The following is a 20,066-nucleotide window of genomic DNA, read 5'->3' on the forward strand; positions in this document are numbered from 1 at the left end:
TTTTACCTTGCCAGCTGTTATGCTCGTGCTTTTTTCTAGACCTCATGTTCATGTTCATAGTCGCTATTATTCTACTTGATTCTTGTATTGTTAGTATTTCTTTTGGTTTCTAAGTCCAGAGCTGGGCACTTTACACCGCTCCGTCCTCCATCCATGACCTGGGTACCCTTTCGCCCTCATCCCTCCTTCTGTCCTCATCCTTTTAAAGCGCTTCCGTCCTTACATCTGTCTGAACCAAGCCCCATCTATTGTTAACAGGGCACTTATACTGTACATGTGTGTTGCTACTTGCTTGTTATTAATGCACATAATCAAATGTAATTATACTTTTATTATTACTTGCCACGAAACTTAAAATTTGTTTTCTTTTCTTCTTGCTTAGAATAGATGTTAATTTTCCGAAAGTGTCAATGCTAAATGTGTGTCAATGCTGCTATTGTATTTCTTTTTTTCTTCTTTTTACTGTTTGTTGTTCTTTTCTTGGTATAATTGTTAATATTGGTGCTGTGACAATCTAAATTCCCTCAATAATTAGTATAAAGTATCTATCTAAACCAGGGGTGGGTAATTCCATATACTCAGCAAGGTCAGCGGCAAATCCACTGGCCACGTCATCACCTAGCAAGCAACTAGCTAGCTTGTTTGTAAAATCAAATAGCCGGGGATAGACGAAATGCCGCCAAGGAAAGTGGAGACAAAAGCGGACGAAGAGCTTGTATTGCGAACTCAGGTAACTAAATGTTACAGCAACAAAAGGACATGTTCATGACACTTTTCAGGCAACAACAGGACAATTTCAAAAGCTCAAAAGTTTTGTTTCAATAATCATGATACAACAAACAATAGACTAGATACATTTGCACTGGAAAAAATTGACATCTTGCCAAGAACATTTGTCTTATTTCTAGTCAAATTTTGTCTCTGTGCTTAATTTTAGACAATATGACATAACAAACATTACCAAAGAGGGAAATCCCTTGTTTCAAGACAGTACATCTTGAATATCTTGGTACACTCAAAAAAATCAACATGGGTGTCTGTTTTATTCACAAAATTGTGGCATGTAGCTTCTGCTTTATTTATCCATGTTTAGTGCTTAAACATGTTTCAATCATGTAGTTTTAACCTGACAGGCAAAATTCTTAAAACGGCAAGATTCCTTTATGTCAACACAACCCAATTGGTTTAAATAGGAATCCCATATGCAATACCGCTCCAGAGCAGTAGTGGCAGTAACATGCGACATACCCTCTTCATCAGCTAAGATTGCGTGCTTCAGTGTAGAGTTCCATTACAGAAAGTTCTGAGCCTCATATTTGACTCACACAAATTGAAGCTGTGTGCATCCATCAAATTTAAACCATCTACGGGGGAGAAACATATCAGTCAGTTAGTTCATTTTCACTTTTTATTCTCTGTGATGTTTATTTTTGGTTTCTGAATTATTTTATATGTATGACCACTAGGTTTAGCTTTCGTGTGTTGTTGCCTTTTAGCTAAGCCTAAACTGCTCACAACTGTTAAACACGGTGCGTGATATAGATCAGTGGAAGTACTGTACACTTATTGGTACGTTGGTAAATTAATAATTGAACAACAATTTGTTGTTCACATGCCTGTAAAATTCACAAGAGTTGATCAGGGTGTTTAGCCACAAAGGTGGCATTCAAGGAAGAAAGATTAGGAGCATCTTGGTTCCCGTATCTCTGTTATGTTCATGGAAAAATTACAGATTCAATTAATTAAATTACAGATTTGAACAAATCTAAAATTTGAAAAGTTTGGATTTAGTCCTTAAGTCATTCACTGCCAGACATTTTCAGACCCTATTTTACTCTAATGTTTGAAAAAATATATAAATACGTTCCTGTGATTGAATGGCTGGACTGAAAATACAAGTAAATGTGTCAATGGCGTGAATGAGTTTAAATCATGTGAGACACTAGAGTGACTTACCAATACTTAAGTATGTGTTGTGATACCTATGCTCCTCATGATTTAAAATGTGTTTTTATTTTAGTTTTTTCATTTATTTATTTTAGTTATGTGGCAAACTGACTGACACTGCTCAGACCAACATTGTTGATGTCAGAAGAGAGTGTATCCTCAAAACCCTGTGCATGTACCTCAAGGAGACAAGCTGGTGAAAGAATACATGGTATGGGTATGGAATTACATTTTTATCCTATGGCATCTGTCATTCACTAAAAATTGTGCACTACAAATATAGTATTTAACTTTGAAATGTCAATGAATAATCTGTCACAGTAGTTATGTTCATATTTATTTAATGAGTCATGAATGTTTTTGTTCTTACTGGGTACAGCTGTCAAAAGCAACAACGCTGAAATCAAGGAGGTGGTCTTTTGGAATTTATGCCATTCGAAAAGATGGGGCAGAGTCAGAGGATAACCCAGATGATGTGGTTATCATCATGGATGCTGTGAATGTTCTGGATGAACTGGGGAATGTCCCATTTGCTGTTGTGATGCTGTTCGCTCTGGTCTACGCACTCAACCTAAGCTACCCTTTAAGACACATCATTGAAGTTCTGCAGAAGATCATCATGGAGCTTGGTAGAAACAAACTCCCAAGAAAAGCTCAAACATTGAAAACCACGCTTTTACGGAAGTCATCCTGTGTGGAGTGACCAATAGACCTAAACTGAAGCAAGTATTATCAAGAAAACCTTATATGTAGTAGCTTTTTTGTATCACAGAGAACCTGACAAGGTTTAAAAAATGGCACAATTTTGAGAATATTATGTTTAAAAGAGCAAAATGATTTATGGACTAAAATGCTCATAAGAATAATGCAAACTTAACCAAGTATTTTCAAGGAAAGGTGATCCATATATACGCAGTCATGTTTAGTTGTGCAAATGCTGCTCATTGCTACTTTCCAGATTCTCCTTATAAGATGAATCGGTTGACAAGTGCATTTTCTACGTGTGTGCATGTGTATATGGTAATGTTTTGGGGCATTGAGTTGTATTTTTGTTTGTTTTATGAACAATGTAAATGAATGTTGGATGCAAACGGAGATTTGGCACAAAAAAAACACTTTTTTTTCCCGTGAGGCTTATTTTTTTTTGCCTTTTCTTTTTTGTGGTCTCTTACAAATTTGACACCAACTGCGATTAAATCAAATTGATGTGAAAGATGCTCAATATAAACATTCAGCAACAATGCCTTATTTTCTGAATTATTTTTGTGTATTTACATGTAACTTTTGATTCACAGTATTTTTTGTTGACTTGTTTTGTAAAGTCAGCATTAGTGTTATTTTACCATTTAAAAATGTAGCTGTACCTACTCTGTCAAAATAAGATACCTGTACTATTATAGAAGTTAATCTGACCTAAGAGAAAAACGCGTAATAAAGGTGTTAAGACAACCTGAACAAATGAAGTTGAAATCTAACATTGCAAATAGGTATAAACAACACAAATACTTTATGTCCACTCAACACATTTACGATTAGTTGGTTCAACAAAATTGTATCTCGCCAAATGACGGAATTTTATTTAGATTGAAGCGTAGTAAATTTGCTAAAACAAAATGAACAAATTAAGTTGGAATCAAACATTGAAAATACGTACAAACAACACGAATACTTTATGTCCACTCAACACATTTACGATTAGTTGGTTCAACAAAATTGTATCTCACTAAATGACAGCATTTTATTTAGATGGAAATTCTTTATATATATATATATATATATATATATATATATATATATATAAATATTCATATTAAAGCGAACCTGTGTTTTGAATCATCTGTTTAATCTCAAGGTTCCACATGTGTTCGTTTCTGAGAAAGGACTACGATCGCGACGACGTGTTAAAAGCCAACCAATTTATTCCTGACAGAGGAGTCATACTTCAGAGCTCTGGGTCACCCACTACGCCTATCTTAGCCTTAGCAGAGATGGTGTAGACCGGAACGACACAATTTAATTTCTAGACCCAGCCTTTATACAATGCATCAAAAGTGAAAGTGTAAAGATGTCTTTGTCTGGTTGGTCCAGAGTCCACTGACGTCCTTGTTGTCATGCAGAATGATGGTCGTTGCCATGGCCTCGGTTGAAGGTGGTAGACTTGTGGTTTTGCAGAACTGCTTCGTAGCGACGGTTATTTCCAACTGATGTTCCTTGTAACCTGCATCTGCACTCTACAGGAAGCTCGCAAGCAGTACATTTTCACACCTCCTCTTCACTTTACTTCATCTTTATTACAAGACAGCATTATTGTTTAAGCACAAACCAAGCCACTAGCATGATGATATAATTTTTAGCTATCAGCATCTTAAACAGAAAAAAAACATATCCCTTTAATCCCCCTTTTGATCTCTGCTAAACAGAGATCAACACTGCACCCTCTAAATAGCCACGGTTGCTCTCGTAGTCAATAAAGGCAAGACCAAATATACCATGAATAGATAATTAAGAGAAGGATACAGACGCGACATCTAACGGAGCCAGCGCGCTCACAGACCCCGCATCCTCCTTCAGGGGCAGCATCTGATATTGGCCATGGGGGTCCTTCCCCTCAAAGGCTTTGTGGACAATCCGGAGGATTAGACTCCTGAGGCAAGGAATGATACAACATCCACACAAAGCAAGCACAGCAAAGACAACCATGACGGTAGCCGCCAATGTCAGAATAAGGCCTTTCTATTTACCAAACATCCGGTTCAGCATGCTATGGAATGGGTTGTCATCTACATTGATTTAAGTTTAACAGACATGGCTTGCAAACCTTTCATGGCTCTGGTGATCTTTCCATCTGGTGCCGTGTTATTGGGGATGATTGTGCAACAGTGTCCCTTGATTCGAGGGCATGCACCGCCTTCTTCCGCTAACATACTATCTAGGACCAACCTGTTTTGGAATGTCATGAGAGATGTCGCTGATAGTTGTTCATGGACGCCCTCTGCCAATTGGGAAGTGAAATTTACCAGTCTTTGAATTTGGTAATGATGGAAATTAATAAAATCAACATTTTTATTTGGGGTTACCCATATGAGAATACTCTCAAAACCCGCTGAAATTTGACAGCGAGCTTTATACTCATCTGGAACCCCTCTGGGAACTCCAATGGCATCAAGGTAGGTAGGATCCTCTCCGCTCCCCAAGCGTTTCCACCCACGTTGAAGCCACTGACCACTCGGCGGGAGCGAGTCAAGCTTCCCCACCAGTCTCGCCCCCAGGTGAAGTCCGCCATGTGGCTGATTTCCTGCTCAGAAAGAGGCCTGATCGCCATGGGAGCTATCATAGAGATCAAAGCACAAGTGCCAGTCCATTTCCTGGGCAGGAAATCCCACAACAGACCGTCATATTTCCCCCTTTGTTAAATGACCAATTTAACACTTCAACACAAATGAAAAATATATCAAAATAATTCAGGTAAGTCAAGTGGAAAACGATCTTAGCAAAAAACAGCACGTCAGCAAGTCACACAGACAGTTTTTTTTTTTTTTTTTTTACTCTACAAAAGAAGCTCGTGCAGGGCGTGTCAGTGACACGTGGTACCACTTGTCCCCCTTTCCAAGGAGACGCACGGCATGAGATGTCCGAGCTGTAACTTCAAACGGACCAGTCCACCGTGGTTCAGACCACTTCCTTTGCAGGACTTTCAGGTAGACGTAAGTGGGAAGGGAAGGGTCATTGACGTGGACATCCACAGCATGGGGACCTGAAACACAAAGTGAGGACACCAGAGATGACAGTTGCTCCCAGTAGGGCTTATAGCCCTTCGGTGGTTCCATGTCCGGCTGGAGCGAAGCCGAGGCTGGACCAGGCATCAGGCGGCCGGTCAGGAGTTCAAAAGGGCTGAACCCTGTCCGACGGTTAATTGCTTGCCTGATGGAAAACAAAGCAAGAGGCAGGGCTTGGAGCCAATTAAGCCCAGTGTGTGCACACGTTTTTGCCAGCCGTTGTTTGACTGTGCGATTCATCCTTTCTACATGGGCCTGAGACTGGGGATGGTAGACTGAGCCAAATTTATGTTTGAGTCCCAGCATGGATTCAACCGTAGCTAATGAATTAGCTGTAAAATGTGTACCGTTATCCGATCTGATTACTTGTGGAAACCCATGGGTTGGGATATAATGGTTAACCAGCGCTTTGATGACGGACGCTGCGTCCTCTTTTGCACAAGGATAGGCTTCCGGCCATCCAGAAAAGGTGTCGACAATCATTAATAGGTACCTTTTTCCTTGGACTGGGACTACCATGTCGGTGTAGTCCATTACCACCACATCATTTGGGCATCGGCCCATCTCAGTGTGTTGTGAGCCCTTCTTCGTTGTAGGGCTGACACTGAAATTCTGACATATTTCACAAGAAACACAAAACTCTTTTACCTTTTGCAGAAGATCAGGGTGCCACCAAAAACGCAGCTTGCTTAGCATCGACACATAACTCTCATGTGTTGGGGCGTGCGCTTCCTCAATCACCGATTGCATGAACTTTCCTGTGGGTAACACTAGTCTTCTAAAACCTCTCGCTGGGCTAAACCACAGTTTCACTTTGTCGTCATACTTAGCACCCTTCTCTTGCCACTTTCGTTTGTCCTCCTCTGACGCCACCTCTTGGAGATCGCGCACGACTTCAACTGTTACTGCAGGGAGAAAGTCAATCAACTGATCCTTTTTGACAACATAGCTACCTTCAACATCTGTTTGATATCCTGCTGCTTTTTTTTTGCTGCAGCATCAGCTGCGTCATTTCCCCGGGCTGCCAGCGTGCTTGCTTTCACATGTCCTGGACACTTGACCACTGCCACCTCCACTGGTCTATCTACAGCCTCACTTAGTCGTGGAATCAGCTCTGCGTGGGCCACTGGGTCCCCAGTGGATGTGACAAATCCCTGTCGTCTCCATGCAGCCAAATCCACAAACAAGCATCCCACAACATAGGCCGAATCAGAATAAATGGTAACGCTCTGACCTTCAGATAACTCCAGTGCCCTGCACATGGCCAGCAGTTCTGCAGCTTGAGCGGAGGGTTTCACAAAGTCGTTTGTGTACCACAGCGTTCGGAAGTCAGAATTTGAGTCTCCCGGGCTTAATCAATCAATCAATCACATTTTATTTATATAGCACTTTCATACATAAAAATGCAACTCAAAGTGCTTTAAAACATTCAAAGCAAAACATAGAATTATCTTCAATCAAAAGAAAAGATAAATTATTTAAAAGTTGTTGAAAGCCAAACTAAAAAGGTGTGTCTTGAGCTTCCTCTTAAAAATATCAACAGTCTCTGCAGACCTGACATCCTCTGGCAGGCTATTCCAAAGGTGAGGACCAAAACGGCTGAATGCAGCCTCGCCATGCATTTTGGTCCTCACCCTTGGAATAAATAAAAGGCCGGCGCCAGAGGACCTCAGGATCCGCGAGGGCTGGTATGATAAAAGCAAATCAGATAAATAAGATGGCCCAAGACCATTAACACATTTATAAACTAATAAAAGTACTTTAAAATCGATCCTGAAACACACAGGGAGCCAATGCAGCAATTTCAAAACTGGCGTAATGTGCTCCCGCCCTCTGGTTCTCGTCAGCACCCGAGCGGCTGAATTCTGCAGTAGTTGCAGTGGTGAAATGTTCTTTTTCGGGAGGCCAGAGAGCAGGGCATTACAGTAATCTAAACGACAGGTAATAAAGGCATGCATCAGCACTTCCGTGTTAGCCTGAGAGAGAAACGGGCGGACTCTGGCGATATTCTTAAGGTGATAAAAACCAATCTTGGTTACATTTTTAATATGAGGAATAAAACTGAGCTCAGAGTCAAAAATGACGCCAAGGTTCTTCACACAGTGTGAGGGATTAAAAATGTGTAGTTTTGGTAAAAGCTTCTCTCTCTGACCTTCGGGACCGATAACTAAAACCTCAGTCTTGTCCTGATTGAGCTGTAGGAAATTATCTGCCATCCATGACTTGATATCTAAAATGCAATTTAAAAGGGTATCAATGGGTCCTGTGTCATCAGGAGACACGGCAATATACAGCTGCGTGTCATCAGCATAGCTGTGAAAGCTGATGCCGTGTCCCCTGATGACATCCCCGAGGGGAAGCATATAAAGATTAAAAAGTAGGGGGCCTAAAATCGAACCTTGAGGAACCCCACATTTAATTTCATGAGTTTTAGAGGAACAAGTATCCATACTTACAAAGAAATATCGGTCTGTGAGATAGGAATAAAACCAGTCAAAAACAGTACCAGAGATGCCCACTAGATTTTTAAGTCTATTTAATAAAATTTGGTGATCTACTGTATCAAAAGCAGCGCTTAGATCCAGTAGCACCAAGACTGTGAGTTTTCTCACGTCTGCAGTGCACCTAATATCATTTAAGATCCTTAAAAGAGCAGTCTCCGTACTGTGGTTCATCCTAAAACCAGATTGATATTTCTCCAAAATATTATTTGTATTTAAAAAATGATTCAACTGGATGAAAACCAGTTTTTCTAAAATCTTACTTAAAAACGGTAAGTTGGATACGGGTCTGTAGTTATTAAAAACGCTCGGGTCAGAACCGCTCTTCTTCAGAAGGGGCTTCACCACCGCCGTTTTAAAGGCAGCGGGGAAGACGCCTGTCTGAAGAGAGCAATTGGCTATATTTAAAATTTGTTCTTCAAAAAATCCATAAAATGTCTTAAAAAGAAATGTGGGAATTGGATCCAAAAGGCAGGTTGTTGGGTTTACCTGGGAGAAAACTCGAACAAGTGTCCTTGCATCAACCAGGGCAAAACTTTCCAGTGTTTCCTCATGTAAATATGATTGTCCGGGTTTATTAAAACTTGTGTTTTGACGGGCTAAAAGACTGGATCTTATGTCATCGATTTTACTTCTGAAGTGGTCTGCAAAGTCCTCACAGAGAGCATCTGTTGGTCTCTGTGGGGACTTATTAAAATCAGAACTAGTTAAAAGTTCAAAGGTGGAGAAGAGAACCCTGGGGTTGTTTTTATTGACTGTAATGAGGTTTGAGAAATAGGAAGATCTTGCCAGTTTTACTGTTTTATTGTAGGATTTCAGTTGTTCGCATAAAATTTCATAGTGTACTGTAAGTTTACTTTTTCTCCACCTCCTCTCTGCACTCCTGCATTTTCTCTTTGATATTTTGATAGCATTGTTTCTCCACGGGGGTACAGTCTTTGTTGTTTTAATTAAAAGTGGAGCTACTGAATCTAATGATGATTTAAGATGTAGGTTAAAATTGTCAACAATAAGATCACAGGGTGCAGGTAAAATGTCAGCAGGAGTGTTTTTTAAGATCTCGATAAAATTTTCAGCCACCTCAGAAGATAGGTAGCGTTTCTTCACTGTTCTGACCGGGACTGCTAGATGGTTAAAACTGGCGATGTTAAAATAGACACAGTAGTGGTCTGACACTGCCAAGTCAACAACAGAGGACACACCAGCAGACAAGCCATAGGTTATAACCAAATCCAGGGTGTGTCCTCTGTTGTGAGTTGGCTGCAAGACGTGCTGTTTAAAATCCAAGCAGTTTAAAAGGTTTGAAAAATCTCTGGATAGTGGGTCCGAGATGTTGTCCATGTGTATATTAAAATCGCCAGTTATTAATATCCTGTTATAACTGGAATATAAAATGGATAAGAATTCTGAAAATTCTGTAATAAAAGAAGTGGAATGATGGGGAGGTCTATAGACGGTAATGCAGAGAATAGGGGGACTGCTAAAAACAAAGGCATGGTGTTCAAACGATAAATAGCTGCTAAAAATGATCTCCTTTGATAAAAGAGTATTAATAAAAATTGATGCAGTCCCGCCTCCTCTTTTGCCATCCCTTGTAGAAAATAAAAAGTTAAAATTCGGTGGGCAAGCCTCGTTGAGAGCAACTGGAGCATCTGTACCAAGCCATGTCTCAGACAAAAGTATACCATGTAAATTATTGTCTAAAATCAGGTCGTTTATGATAAAAGTTTTGTTTAAAAGGGAGCGCACGTTCAGCACGGCCAGATTAATTATTGTGCTGGACGTGCGCTCATGGTGGTACGAATGAGCAGTATTAACATATACTAGATTACCACTGTTAAAACCACGTTGTTTGTGTGTGCAAGGGAAGCGTCTGCCGGTGATGGTTTCAATGGGAAAATTGTCCGATAGTGGTAATGATAATGAGGGCCTGCAGGGGGAGCTAGTGAGGGTGGTGGTACTGTGAGCAGCTGGTATTGGCCTGTAAGTGATGGTAGTGACATTGTCATTGCAGCGTTTATGAGTAGAAGAAGAAATATGATTGGTAAACAAGAGTCAGCTGGGAGTGGAATTGGTTACGACATGGTGGATGTTAGCGGCTAAAATCTTGCTACCAAGAGAGTTCGGATGAACACCATCCGGCTGATAAAAAGACGGGCGATTCCAGAATAGGTTAAAATTGTCAATAAAAGCAAAGTCAAGGTGGCCACAGGTGCGTAGGAGCCACGTGTTCAAGCTTAAAAGGCGGCTGAAGCGCTCGGCTCCGCGATACAATGCCGGCAAAATGCCACTCACCCAGACCGACAGACCGCAGGTTCTTAACAAGGCAAAGAGGGCGTGAAAGTCTCTCTTCGTCTGCTCAGACTGTCGGCGTATTGTCTCGTTTGTCCCAACGTGAACGATGAGCCGGGTAATGGATGATGGCAGAGAGTCAAGAACACCCGGCAGGATGTTAACTATGTCCATGACTTTCGCTCCGGGAAAACAGCGGGTGACGCAGCCGGGATAGTGAGTACGTCTAATGGTGCGTACGCCAATTATAACGGTGGTCGGTGGGTGACGTGAGGAGGGAACGCCAAGGGACTCACCACCGGCGGAAGATTCACGACCCCACTGTCCAGGATGGCTCCGCCAAGGCCGAGTGAAGACGGTGGATGACACCGATGAGTGTCGTCGATGATGCTGGTGATGACGACCACCCTTGTACCGGGACACCGCGTCCCGGAGCAGCCCGACGCGTGAGTGGACGGCCGTGTCACCGGCGGACCCGCCCAACATGGGGTTCCCGGCCGAGGTCGTCGCCGTGGGTGGCGGGGAATCCGAGGGAGCCCCTGGGAGCACAGCCCCAGCGTCGGACGCAGCAGTCGGTGTCTCCGACTGCTGTAGTGCAGTGATGGGAACAGGAGACTCACTCGCCAGGGCGGCGAACCGATTCCCCAGGACCAGTTGGGGGCGGTGGGGTGGCTCCCCGGCCCTCCGGCCGCGGGACACCACCTTGACCCAGGTGTCACTCTGCATCGGTGTCGAGCAGGATGGCCCCGGGCAGGCAATTGGATCCCACTTCGCCGTGTCCGAGAGGCCAGCCGCCTCAGCCGTCATTGTCGCCGACAGGATTTCACGAGCGCGCCTCCTCATGACCACCGCGGAGAGTTCGGGGAAACGGGTCGCGAAGCAAGAGATGACCGATTCCTTCTCATGGAGCTCCTCTGAGAGACGACGAATATCCCTTCTTAGGTCAGAGATTGTCTTATTTGCCTTCTCCAGCAGGCCATTGTGTTCGTCGCTGTCGTCTGAAGGCATTTTAATACACTAGCTCCAAGCTAGCCCCAAGCTAGCCCGTTTCCGTCTCAAGCTAGCTGTATGCTAGTCCGCGAGATCAAGCGACCCAGAGATTAACAAAAATTTAAATAAATAAATAATAATAAAAAATAAGATAAAAATAGTCTCCAAAAATTAAAAAGAGTAAAAACGCAACGCGCAGGTGAGGTAGATTCGAAGGCGAAAGTGCAGAAGTGCAATCGATACCATCCACGTCCAAACTCTGACGTCACTTAAGGCCTCAACGACGGCAGCTCCCGCATGTAAAGGTCCTGAGGTCTGTCTCCAGCAGCAGCCGTCGGTGAAGAGCACCCGGCCACCTGAAAGAGGGACTGAGGACAAGTCGGGGCGGGCCTTCAAATCCTGCATGACCTAATCTTGGCAGGTGTGTGGTTCGCCGGAACTGGAAACGCTGTCAGCCATATTAATCCCCGAGAGAAGGAATACAATATGGGGTTGTGTGAGGATCGTCATCAGGCGTCGCTGGCGCAATGGTGACATCGTGAACGCTGCTGAGGCCACAAATGCTGTCACCCCATGTTGAGTGAGAATAAAAAGTTGGTGTCCCATGACAATGTGTGCAGTCTTATTAATGCATGTGACCACGGCCGCGGCGTATGCAGTACAAGTAGGTTGTCTCGCTTCTACTTTGTCCAAAGTGGCGCTGACGTAAAGCAGAACACGTCTGTTACCGCCCACCTTCTGGAACAAGACTCCATTGGCTGTCCCCTCGGTCACTGAAACATCTAGATGAAAAGGCAGGTCATAGTCAGGTTGGGCAAGGTGGCTCGCTACGGCCAAATCTCTCTTAAGGTCGGTGAACAGCTTCTCAGTTCTGTCTGTCCAATCTAATTCAGCATGGAGGTTACGCATGCCTTTAATCTTAACTAGATCACGCAAGGCTCGTGTCCTCACTGCGAAGTCAGGAATGAAGCCACGGGAATAGCCACAAAGACCCAAAAAAGAAAGCATTTCCTTAACATTAGTTGGCTGGGGATAAGTCAGAATGAAGGAACGGTGTGAGTTACTCAGGGTCGAGCCCTTCCCTGAGATCACCCGCCCCAAAAATGTCACCTGTCGTCTGCAACACTGAAGTTTCTTTTTAGACACCTTAAAACCCAAGTCATCAAGTCGGGACAACACAGTGTGTGTCGCCTTCAAGCAGGTCTCAGCCGAGTCTCCTGCATCCAGCAAATCATCGACATACTGGATCAACCGAGAGCCCCCTGGTAAATCCATATCGGCCAATTGTTCTCGCAAACACTGATTGAAAATCCCAGGACTGAGTTTCCAGCCCTGGGGAAGCCGCGTGTATTGTAACTTACAACTTTTGTAGGTGAATGCAAAATATTTCCGGCATTCTTCTGCCAGGGGAATGCAGAAGAAGGCATTAGCCAAATCAATTACCGAGAACCATTGCATTTCCGGGCCCAGAACACCCAAACAACGGTGTGGATCAGGGACCAGAACGCAGGGCGTTTTAGTAATGTCGTTTATTCGTCTCAAATCATGGGCCATCCGGTAATTAATGCCGTCGGCCTTTTTTACTGGTAGAATGGGAGTGTTAAAGGGAGAATTTGATTCTTCTAGGACTCCGGCTTTCCAGAGTCCCTCGAGGGTCTCCGCGATGCCTTCAGCGGCCTCATGTTTACAAGGATATTGCGGCATGTTAACAAAAGCAATCGGGTCTACCTCAAACGCGACTGGAGTCACGGATGCGCATAATCCCACGTCGGCAGGCCCCTCGGACCACAGTGAGTCCGGCAGCGAATTCAGCAGCTCTTCGATGTCCTCATGGTCCGAGAGCTCTCTGCCATGGAATCGCGTCAGTGTCACATGCTCCAGCACCCCCTCGTCCATCGCGGCGCTCTGAATACAAAAACATTCAGTACTAGGAGAGTACAACACATTTGGTATTTGACCTTGTTGCCAATCGTTCGCCAAATGGCATTTCCTTACCATGGGTCCCAGTTCTCGGGCTTCATGACCTAGTGCAAGTGCAAGTGAAATGTGTGGAAAAGATGTCAGACTCATCATAAACCACTCACTCTGGTCTTTTGTCAAGTTGGAGGCAGCCGCCACTCCTTGTTTCCCGATGTAAATATCTGCACTTTTGAGCATCCAAGTTTCACCCTGCACTGACTCAAAGGCTTCTCTGTAAACCAAGTCATCATTTCTGTCATAGTACAGTGTGAGATGGAGAGGGTCGATCGGAGGGCTGTAGGAGGCAAGAGAGTCGATCCAGGGCTTCCACCGCAGGAAGGCAGAGTAGACGCCGCCTCCCACCTTTGTTTCTGGTTGAAGTCGGGCCCAATAAATGTCAGCGGTCGCTTCTGAGAGTTCATGTTGCACCATGTTCCATCCGGCGGACAATTTCTGTCCACAGTTCATCACGGTCCCATCTGGGAACTGTATTGTCAGTCCATCTGGGCTGCAAAGGATGGTAGCCTCGGTTTTGATAAGCAGGTCTCTGCCCATCAGGTTCACTGGAGCTCCCCCTTTTCTCAGGACAAACTGGTGTTCATGTGTTTGTCCAGCAATTTCAGTCTTTAATGGTGTCGAAATCGGCAGACTCATGGGCACCCCTGTAAAGCCCATTAAGGTGGTCGTCTTCCCTGAGTGCTTGGACGCGGGAAGTGGTAGACATACAGATGAATATGTGGCACCTGTGTCCACTAGCATGTGAATGTCCGTCTTGTCCACCTTCGCGGGAATAAGAGGCTCTGCCTTACCTCCGTCCCCGGGCTCCGGGCATCCCTATTGGTATTCGGACCAGTCCTCGTCGCAGTAGAACTGCCTTGGCTGGTGTTGGTATGGAACCTGCTGCGGTTGCTGCTGCCAGGGTGCCGGGCCATGTCCACCTCTGCCGCGTGGAGGCCCGTAGCCTCCTCGTTGAGTTGGGGTTCCTCCAGGCTCCACTGGAGGTCGCTGTTGCATTTGTGGGGGAACAGTGCATTGACGGTACCAGTGTCCATACTGACCGCAGTTGAAGCAAGCTTGGCCCGGTGGAGGTTGGCAGGCGTTTCCCCTGCCTCCGTTAGTGTAACCCCGACCACGACTCCCGCCTCGTCCTCTCGTCGGGCCCTGCGCCATCCACATCTGCTTTTCTGCTTCCAATTTCTTGTTCTTTTTTCCTTCTTGTTTGTTGTTAGTGGCCACTTGTCGGGCCTGGGCCAATTGTAATTTCAAAAGTTGTTCCTGCATGTCCTTTACCTCGTCTGACGCTTTGTGGTGTCTGTCAACAAAAAGTTTCAAATGGTGAGACACATGACGATTAAAGTAACTATCACCCCCTTCCATGAGGTCAGGGTCTTTCATAAGTTCAGTTTTAACTTCCGTTGGCAGTGTGTCAAGCAAAGCAATTCTATAAATAACACTCGCTTCCCGTACACGGGAGGGGTGCGACCCTGTCTTATCTGTCCAAATACTTATGCAATTTTCGAGATGAGAACTGGGATCCATGGGAGGTTTGAAGTCTGGGAGCTTCGGCACCGTCGGCGAGGAGGAAGGGAACATGTCACGCAAATAAAATTTCAGATTCTACATTATTCAGACCAGATCGTGTCAAAATATCATCTGATTGGTGAACCGAAATGCAACAGGCACGAATCAATCTCACTAAATCACCACATGCCAGGCTCATGCCATCCGTCAGCTTTTTCACCGCCTGGATCCATGTTTCACCGCCAGCAGCCAGTCCGGGTAGCCGCTTCTGTAAAAACTCAAGATCTTTCAAAGACAATTCTTGATATATTAACCCACCTTGTAGATTTGGGTAAAGCCGGATAAAGGGAAGTTACTGGAGGGCCGTTTTCGGGAAGGTCCGTAATTGGATCTGGGGGGTCGATTTGTTGTGCTTTTTCGCGCTGAACAGCAGCCATGGCAGTGGACACTACACAAATCTCATGTACATTTCCCCGCAATTTTTCATTCTCTTCTAATTTTTTATTCAAATCTCTTTTCTCCATCCACCCTACAACGCCAAGTTTATCCTTCATTTCTTTTCCCCTCTGAATAACATCTCTTTCTTCCTTTTGAAAATCACTTGCTACATGAATCAACGTACATTTCTGCCTTTCTATCTTCCTTTCCTTCTTCCATTCCACTCACACACTTCTAAATTCTGCTTGTTTCCTTTTCTGCCTCTTCCTTTCGACACCAGCCAACAACTGACCTTCTATTTCAATCCACAAGTCCTCCAATGACTTCTGATATTCATTGTGAAACATATCGCATTCATTACTTGTACACTCGACTGTCCAATTTACACCCCTTGATTTTGGTGGCACACTCATCTTATTCCAAATCAAATTAAATGAAATCAAAACAAACTAAATCAAATCAAATGAAATCAAAACAAATCCAATCAAGACAAATCAGGCCAGGTCTGCTCTTACCCTGGTCAGTCAGGTCCTCTGTTACCCTGACTTTTCAACAAACTAGTAGGAACTCTGTTACCCTACTTTTGCCAGGTCCTCTGTTACCCTGGTCAGTCAGGTCCTCTGTTACCCTGACTTTACAACAAACTAGTAGGAACTCTGTTACCCTACTTTTGCCAGGTCCTCTGTTACCCTGACTTTCTAAATCAGTTTTTGGAGGTCCCAAAATCCCCAACGTATACCGAAACGTCACAGTATGAAATCGCGTCCGATTTCAAGTCAGTCTACGACGGGACTAGTAGGAACCTTGTTACCCTACTTTTCACCAGGTCCTCTGTTACCCTGGTCAGTCAGGTCCCTTGTTACCCTGACTTTACAGCAACACAACAACAACAACACATCATCTTAATACCCATTGACAATGAAACAATTGTACCACAAATCTCCCAAATTTCACAATTTCCAATGTGCAGAATTCGTGATATAATCAAACAGGCTTCTGCTTACCTCGTTTTGTCGGTGCACCGGGGAGATTGCAGTCCAACTGAATCCCTGTCCACTCCTCTGTCCTTTTATCCAATGTCCTTTCTCATCACGTCGGGGTCACCAATTAAAGGGAACCTGTGTTTTGAATCATCTGTTTAATCTCAAGGTTCCACATGTGTTCATTTCTGAGAAAGGACTACGATCGCGACGACGTGTTAAAAGCCAACCAATTTATTCCTGACAGAGGAGTCTATACATACTTCAGAGCTCTGGGTCACCCACTACGCCTATCTTAGCCTTAGCAGAGATGGTGTAGACCGGAACGACATAATTTCATTTCTAGACCCAGCCTTTATACAATGCATCAAAAGTGAAAGTGTAAAGATGTCTTTGTCTGGTTGGTCCAGAGTCCACTGACGTCCTTGTTGTCATGCAGAATGATGGTCGTTGCCATGGCCTCGGTTGAAGGTGGTAGACTTGTGGTTTTGCAGAACTGCTTCGTAGCGACGGTTATTTCCAACTGATGTTCCTTGTAACCTGCATCTGCACTCTACAGGAAGCTCGCAAGCAGTACATTTTCACACCTCCTCTTCACTTTACTTCATCTTTATTACAAGACAGCATTATTGTTTAAGCACAAACCAAGCCACTAGCATGATGATATAATTTTTAGCTATCAGCATCTTAAACAGAAAAAAAACATATCCCTTTAATATATATATTCATATATATATATATATATATATATATATATATATATATATATATATATATTCATATATATATATATATATATTCATATATATATATATATATATATATATATAAATATTCAAAGATATATATATATATATATATATATATATATATATATATATATATATATATATATATATATATATATATAAATTAATTTGGTCCACGTCCCTTTGTAGTCCATACACCCCAACCCTAACCACACCCATTTGTAGTCCATAAATCCCATCCCTCTATGACGCCACATCCGGGTTAAATCCTGCCCACTTTGATGACGATCTTCCTGACGGCATCATGATTGAGGGAACATGTATTTCTATTCATAAAGGCTGTGGAGCAAACGCTCATCAAAAATAAAGGATTTATTTGGAAAGAAGACAACACCCACGCACTGAATCATTGACTCAAACCTGGTCTTTATCCGCCCCTGCCGCTGGAATATGGGGTTACACATTTGCAGATGAAACACCTGAATTACACCTGTACACCATTTTGCATGCCAGGTTATGTTTTTTTTTTTTTTTTTTTTTTCATGACTGAGAAGAGCAACCTTTATTTTTCTAATACAACATGTTAGGACGTTTCCCATACAATTGTGAAGTTCCCAACTGATTGAATTTGTCTTAGCGTAATATCACGTCATCTACAAATGTACCTATGAAACACCTGAACTACACTTGTACACCATTGTGCATGCTTCTTTGTTTTTTTTTTGTTTTTTTATGATTGAGAAAAGCAACCCTTATTTTTTTTAAATACACCTTGTTAAGGCGTTTCCATACAATTTTGAAGGGCCCACTTGATTGAATTCACCTTAGCGTAATACCACGTCATCTACACGTGTACCTATGAAACAGCAGAACTACACTTGTACAACATTTTGAATGCTTGGTTATGTTTTTTTGTTTTTTTTATGATTGAGAATAGCAACCCTTATTTTTCTAATACACCTTGTTAGGGCGTTTCCATACAAGTGTGAAGGGCCCACTTCATTGAATTCATCTTAGCGTAATACCACATCACCTACACATGTACCTATGAAACAGCAGAACTACACCTGTACAATATTTTGAATTCTTGGTAATGTTGTTTTTAATTGACTGAGAATAGCAACTCTTATTTTTCTAATACACCTTTTTAGGGCATTTCCCATACAATTGTGAAGTGCCCACCCTATTTGATGTTTAGTATACAAATCTATTTTGGTGGCCTCAGTAATTACATCTCTGCTTTTTGCAGATGATGTGGATATGTTGTTGATTGAATTCAGCTTAGCGCAATACCACGTCATCTACACATGTACCTATGACACACCTGAACTACACTTGTGTACTCATGTGCATGTTTGGTTATGTTTTTTTAATTGACTGAGAATAGCAAGCCTTATTGTTCTAATACAACTTGATAGAATGTTTCCCATACAATTGTGAAGTCTCCGCAGAAATATGTCTGCCTATGATAAGTCTTACAAAGGGTCCTTTGTTCATCAGTGGCTATACTTTTGCATCCAGGTTGGTAATTATGAAGTTAGCCTTCAAAAAATGTGGGAGTATAGACTAAGTGATAAAAAATAAATTGACAAAAAAATGCACGGAGGTATGAACGATGTGAATGAATTGGCACAGGAGGTATTTCCACAGAAGAGGGAAAATCTCATTGGAGCACCAACGCAAAAACAAAAAAGACCTCAGATGTACAGACCACAAAAAAATGGACAGTAAGTACATACTTTAAAATACTTGTAGCCCTGCCTAGCTTCATGAATAACACGAGTTTATATCATCAATACATGTTTCTCTTGACTTAACGTGCATGAATAACACTAGTATAATGATGTCATTATCTATTGTTTTAGGATTTTAGCTGTCCATGCATTCCTGAAAAACATTAATTTATGTCATCTAAATATGATATTGTTTTGGATTTAATTGTCCATTCATTCACGAATAACACTAGTTTATGTCGTCATTATCTATTTGTTTTAGGATTTTAGCCGTCCATGAGTTCCCGAATAACAATCTATGAAATCAATATATCTGTTTCAGATGTAACTATGCCTTGATGAATAACAACAATGTTATCCAAGTTCTCCAAGTTAGATCATCTGCACATAGCACGTATTGTAACTAGATGACGTGTAAATGTTTGATCAATGTTCTTCAATGGGACTGATTTCAATCCATGTAGGGTTAGTAAATACAGGACAGCTCAACCTCTGGCTAACAGAGCACAGCTAGCAATAAGCTTTTTGAAGGCATGTGTGTGTGTGTATGCAGCCCTCCCTTCAGGGGATGTGTGTGCCTGTGTGTGTGTGTGCGTGCGTGCGGGGGTGTACATGTGTATGTGCACTTGTGAGCAAGGCAGTCGGGGGGGAGTAAACCGGATGAATGTAGATAAACGGTTGCTTACCTGCTATTTTCTTGAGAGGCTTTGTGTATCAAAATGCGTGTCCATTTAGGATGGGTGAGGTGCAACTAGTATAGAAAAATAAACTCGCTTTTTAAAAGATCTGAATGTGTATTTTTTTTTTTCACAACACTAATGAGTTCCCAACATATTAGGTAAGTGACAAATGGACTCTAATCATTTGTTTGTCTGTAAACATCGTGCAATGTAACTTGGTGTGTTTTGATTTGTTTTTTTTTTTTACTTTAAAAAAGTCCCCCTCGTCTGTTGCGCACCTAAGGAGAACGTACCCAAATGGCTTGCTGATAAGGTGCCTTCCAACCCTCCAAACGTCATCAGCCATAAATGCAGACGTGTGAGGGAGAGTTTAAACCAGTATTGTGGAAACTAACTCATATTTAATCACCTACAAGAGGGTTTTTTTTTTTACAAATTGGTCACTTTCAAGGTTTAAAAACTTTTCTTTTCTATATATAATTAACATTTACTTGATGAAC

The 20,066-nt window shown here is 42.7% G+C and overlaps 1 protein-coding gene, 1 long non-coding RNA gene and 1 pseudogene across 2 annotated transcripts; 1 reads left to right on the forward strand and 2 right to left on the reverse strand.

The window, feature by feature from the left end:
- Nucleotides 1-1,299: 1,299 nt before the first annotated feature.
- Nucleotides 1,300-2,963, forward strand: LOC147138002 (uncharacterized). The gene is made up of 3 exons (XR_015089131.1): nt 1,300-1,385; nt 2,043-2,158; nt 2,327-2,963. It is a non-coding gene; the product is annotated as an uncharacterized LOC147138002 (long non-coding RNA).
- Nucleotides 2,964-4,449: 1,486 nt separating this feature from the next.
- On the reverse strand, nt 4,450-14,252 carry LOC147138003 (uncharacterized). Its single transcript, XM_086047483.1, has 6 exons — nt 13,502-14,252; nt 12,950-13,411; nt 6,217-6,335; nt 5,623-5,868; nt 5,088-5,258; nt 4,450-4,591 (listed from the first exon to the last, which is right to left on the reverse strand). The coding sequence occupies exons 1-6, from the start codon at nt 14,222-14,224 to the stop codon at nt 4,450-4,452; spliced, it is 1,863 nt and encodes a 620-aa protein (XP_085903609.1). The 5' UTR covers nt 14,225-14,252.
- On the reverse strand, nt 14,252-15,185 carry LOC147138004 (uncharacterized; annotated as a pseudogene).
- Nucleotides 15,186-20,066: the final 4,881 nt, after the last annotated feature.

Source organism: Filicampus tigris, chromosome 12 (assembly GCF_054856515.1).
Source record: "Filicampus tigris isolate MCC_2025a chromosome 12, RoL_Ftig_1.0, whole genome shotgun sequence".
Taxonomy (NCBI): Eukaryota; Metazoa; Chordata; class Actinopteri; order Syngnathiformes; family Syngnathidae; genus Filicampus; species Filicampus tigris.

Bases quoted from the DNA above. Each gene is read 5' to 3' on its own strand.
- LOC147138003 (XM_086047483.1), bottom strand. From the start codon at position 14,224: ATGCTAGTGGACACAGGTGCCACATATTCATCTGTATGTCTACCACTT. The intron at 5,869-6,216 runs GTACCTATTAAT...GTTTTCCATCAG, and splicing joins GTCCCAGTCCAAGGAAAAAG to GCAAGCAATTAACCGTCGGA. The intron at 4,592-5,087 runs GTTCCAGATGAG...TCCTTGCCTCAG, and splicing joins CCATTGGAGTTCCCAGAGGG to GAGTCTAATCCTCCGGATTG.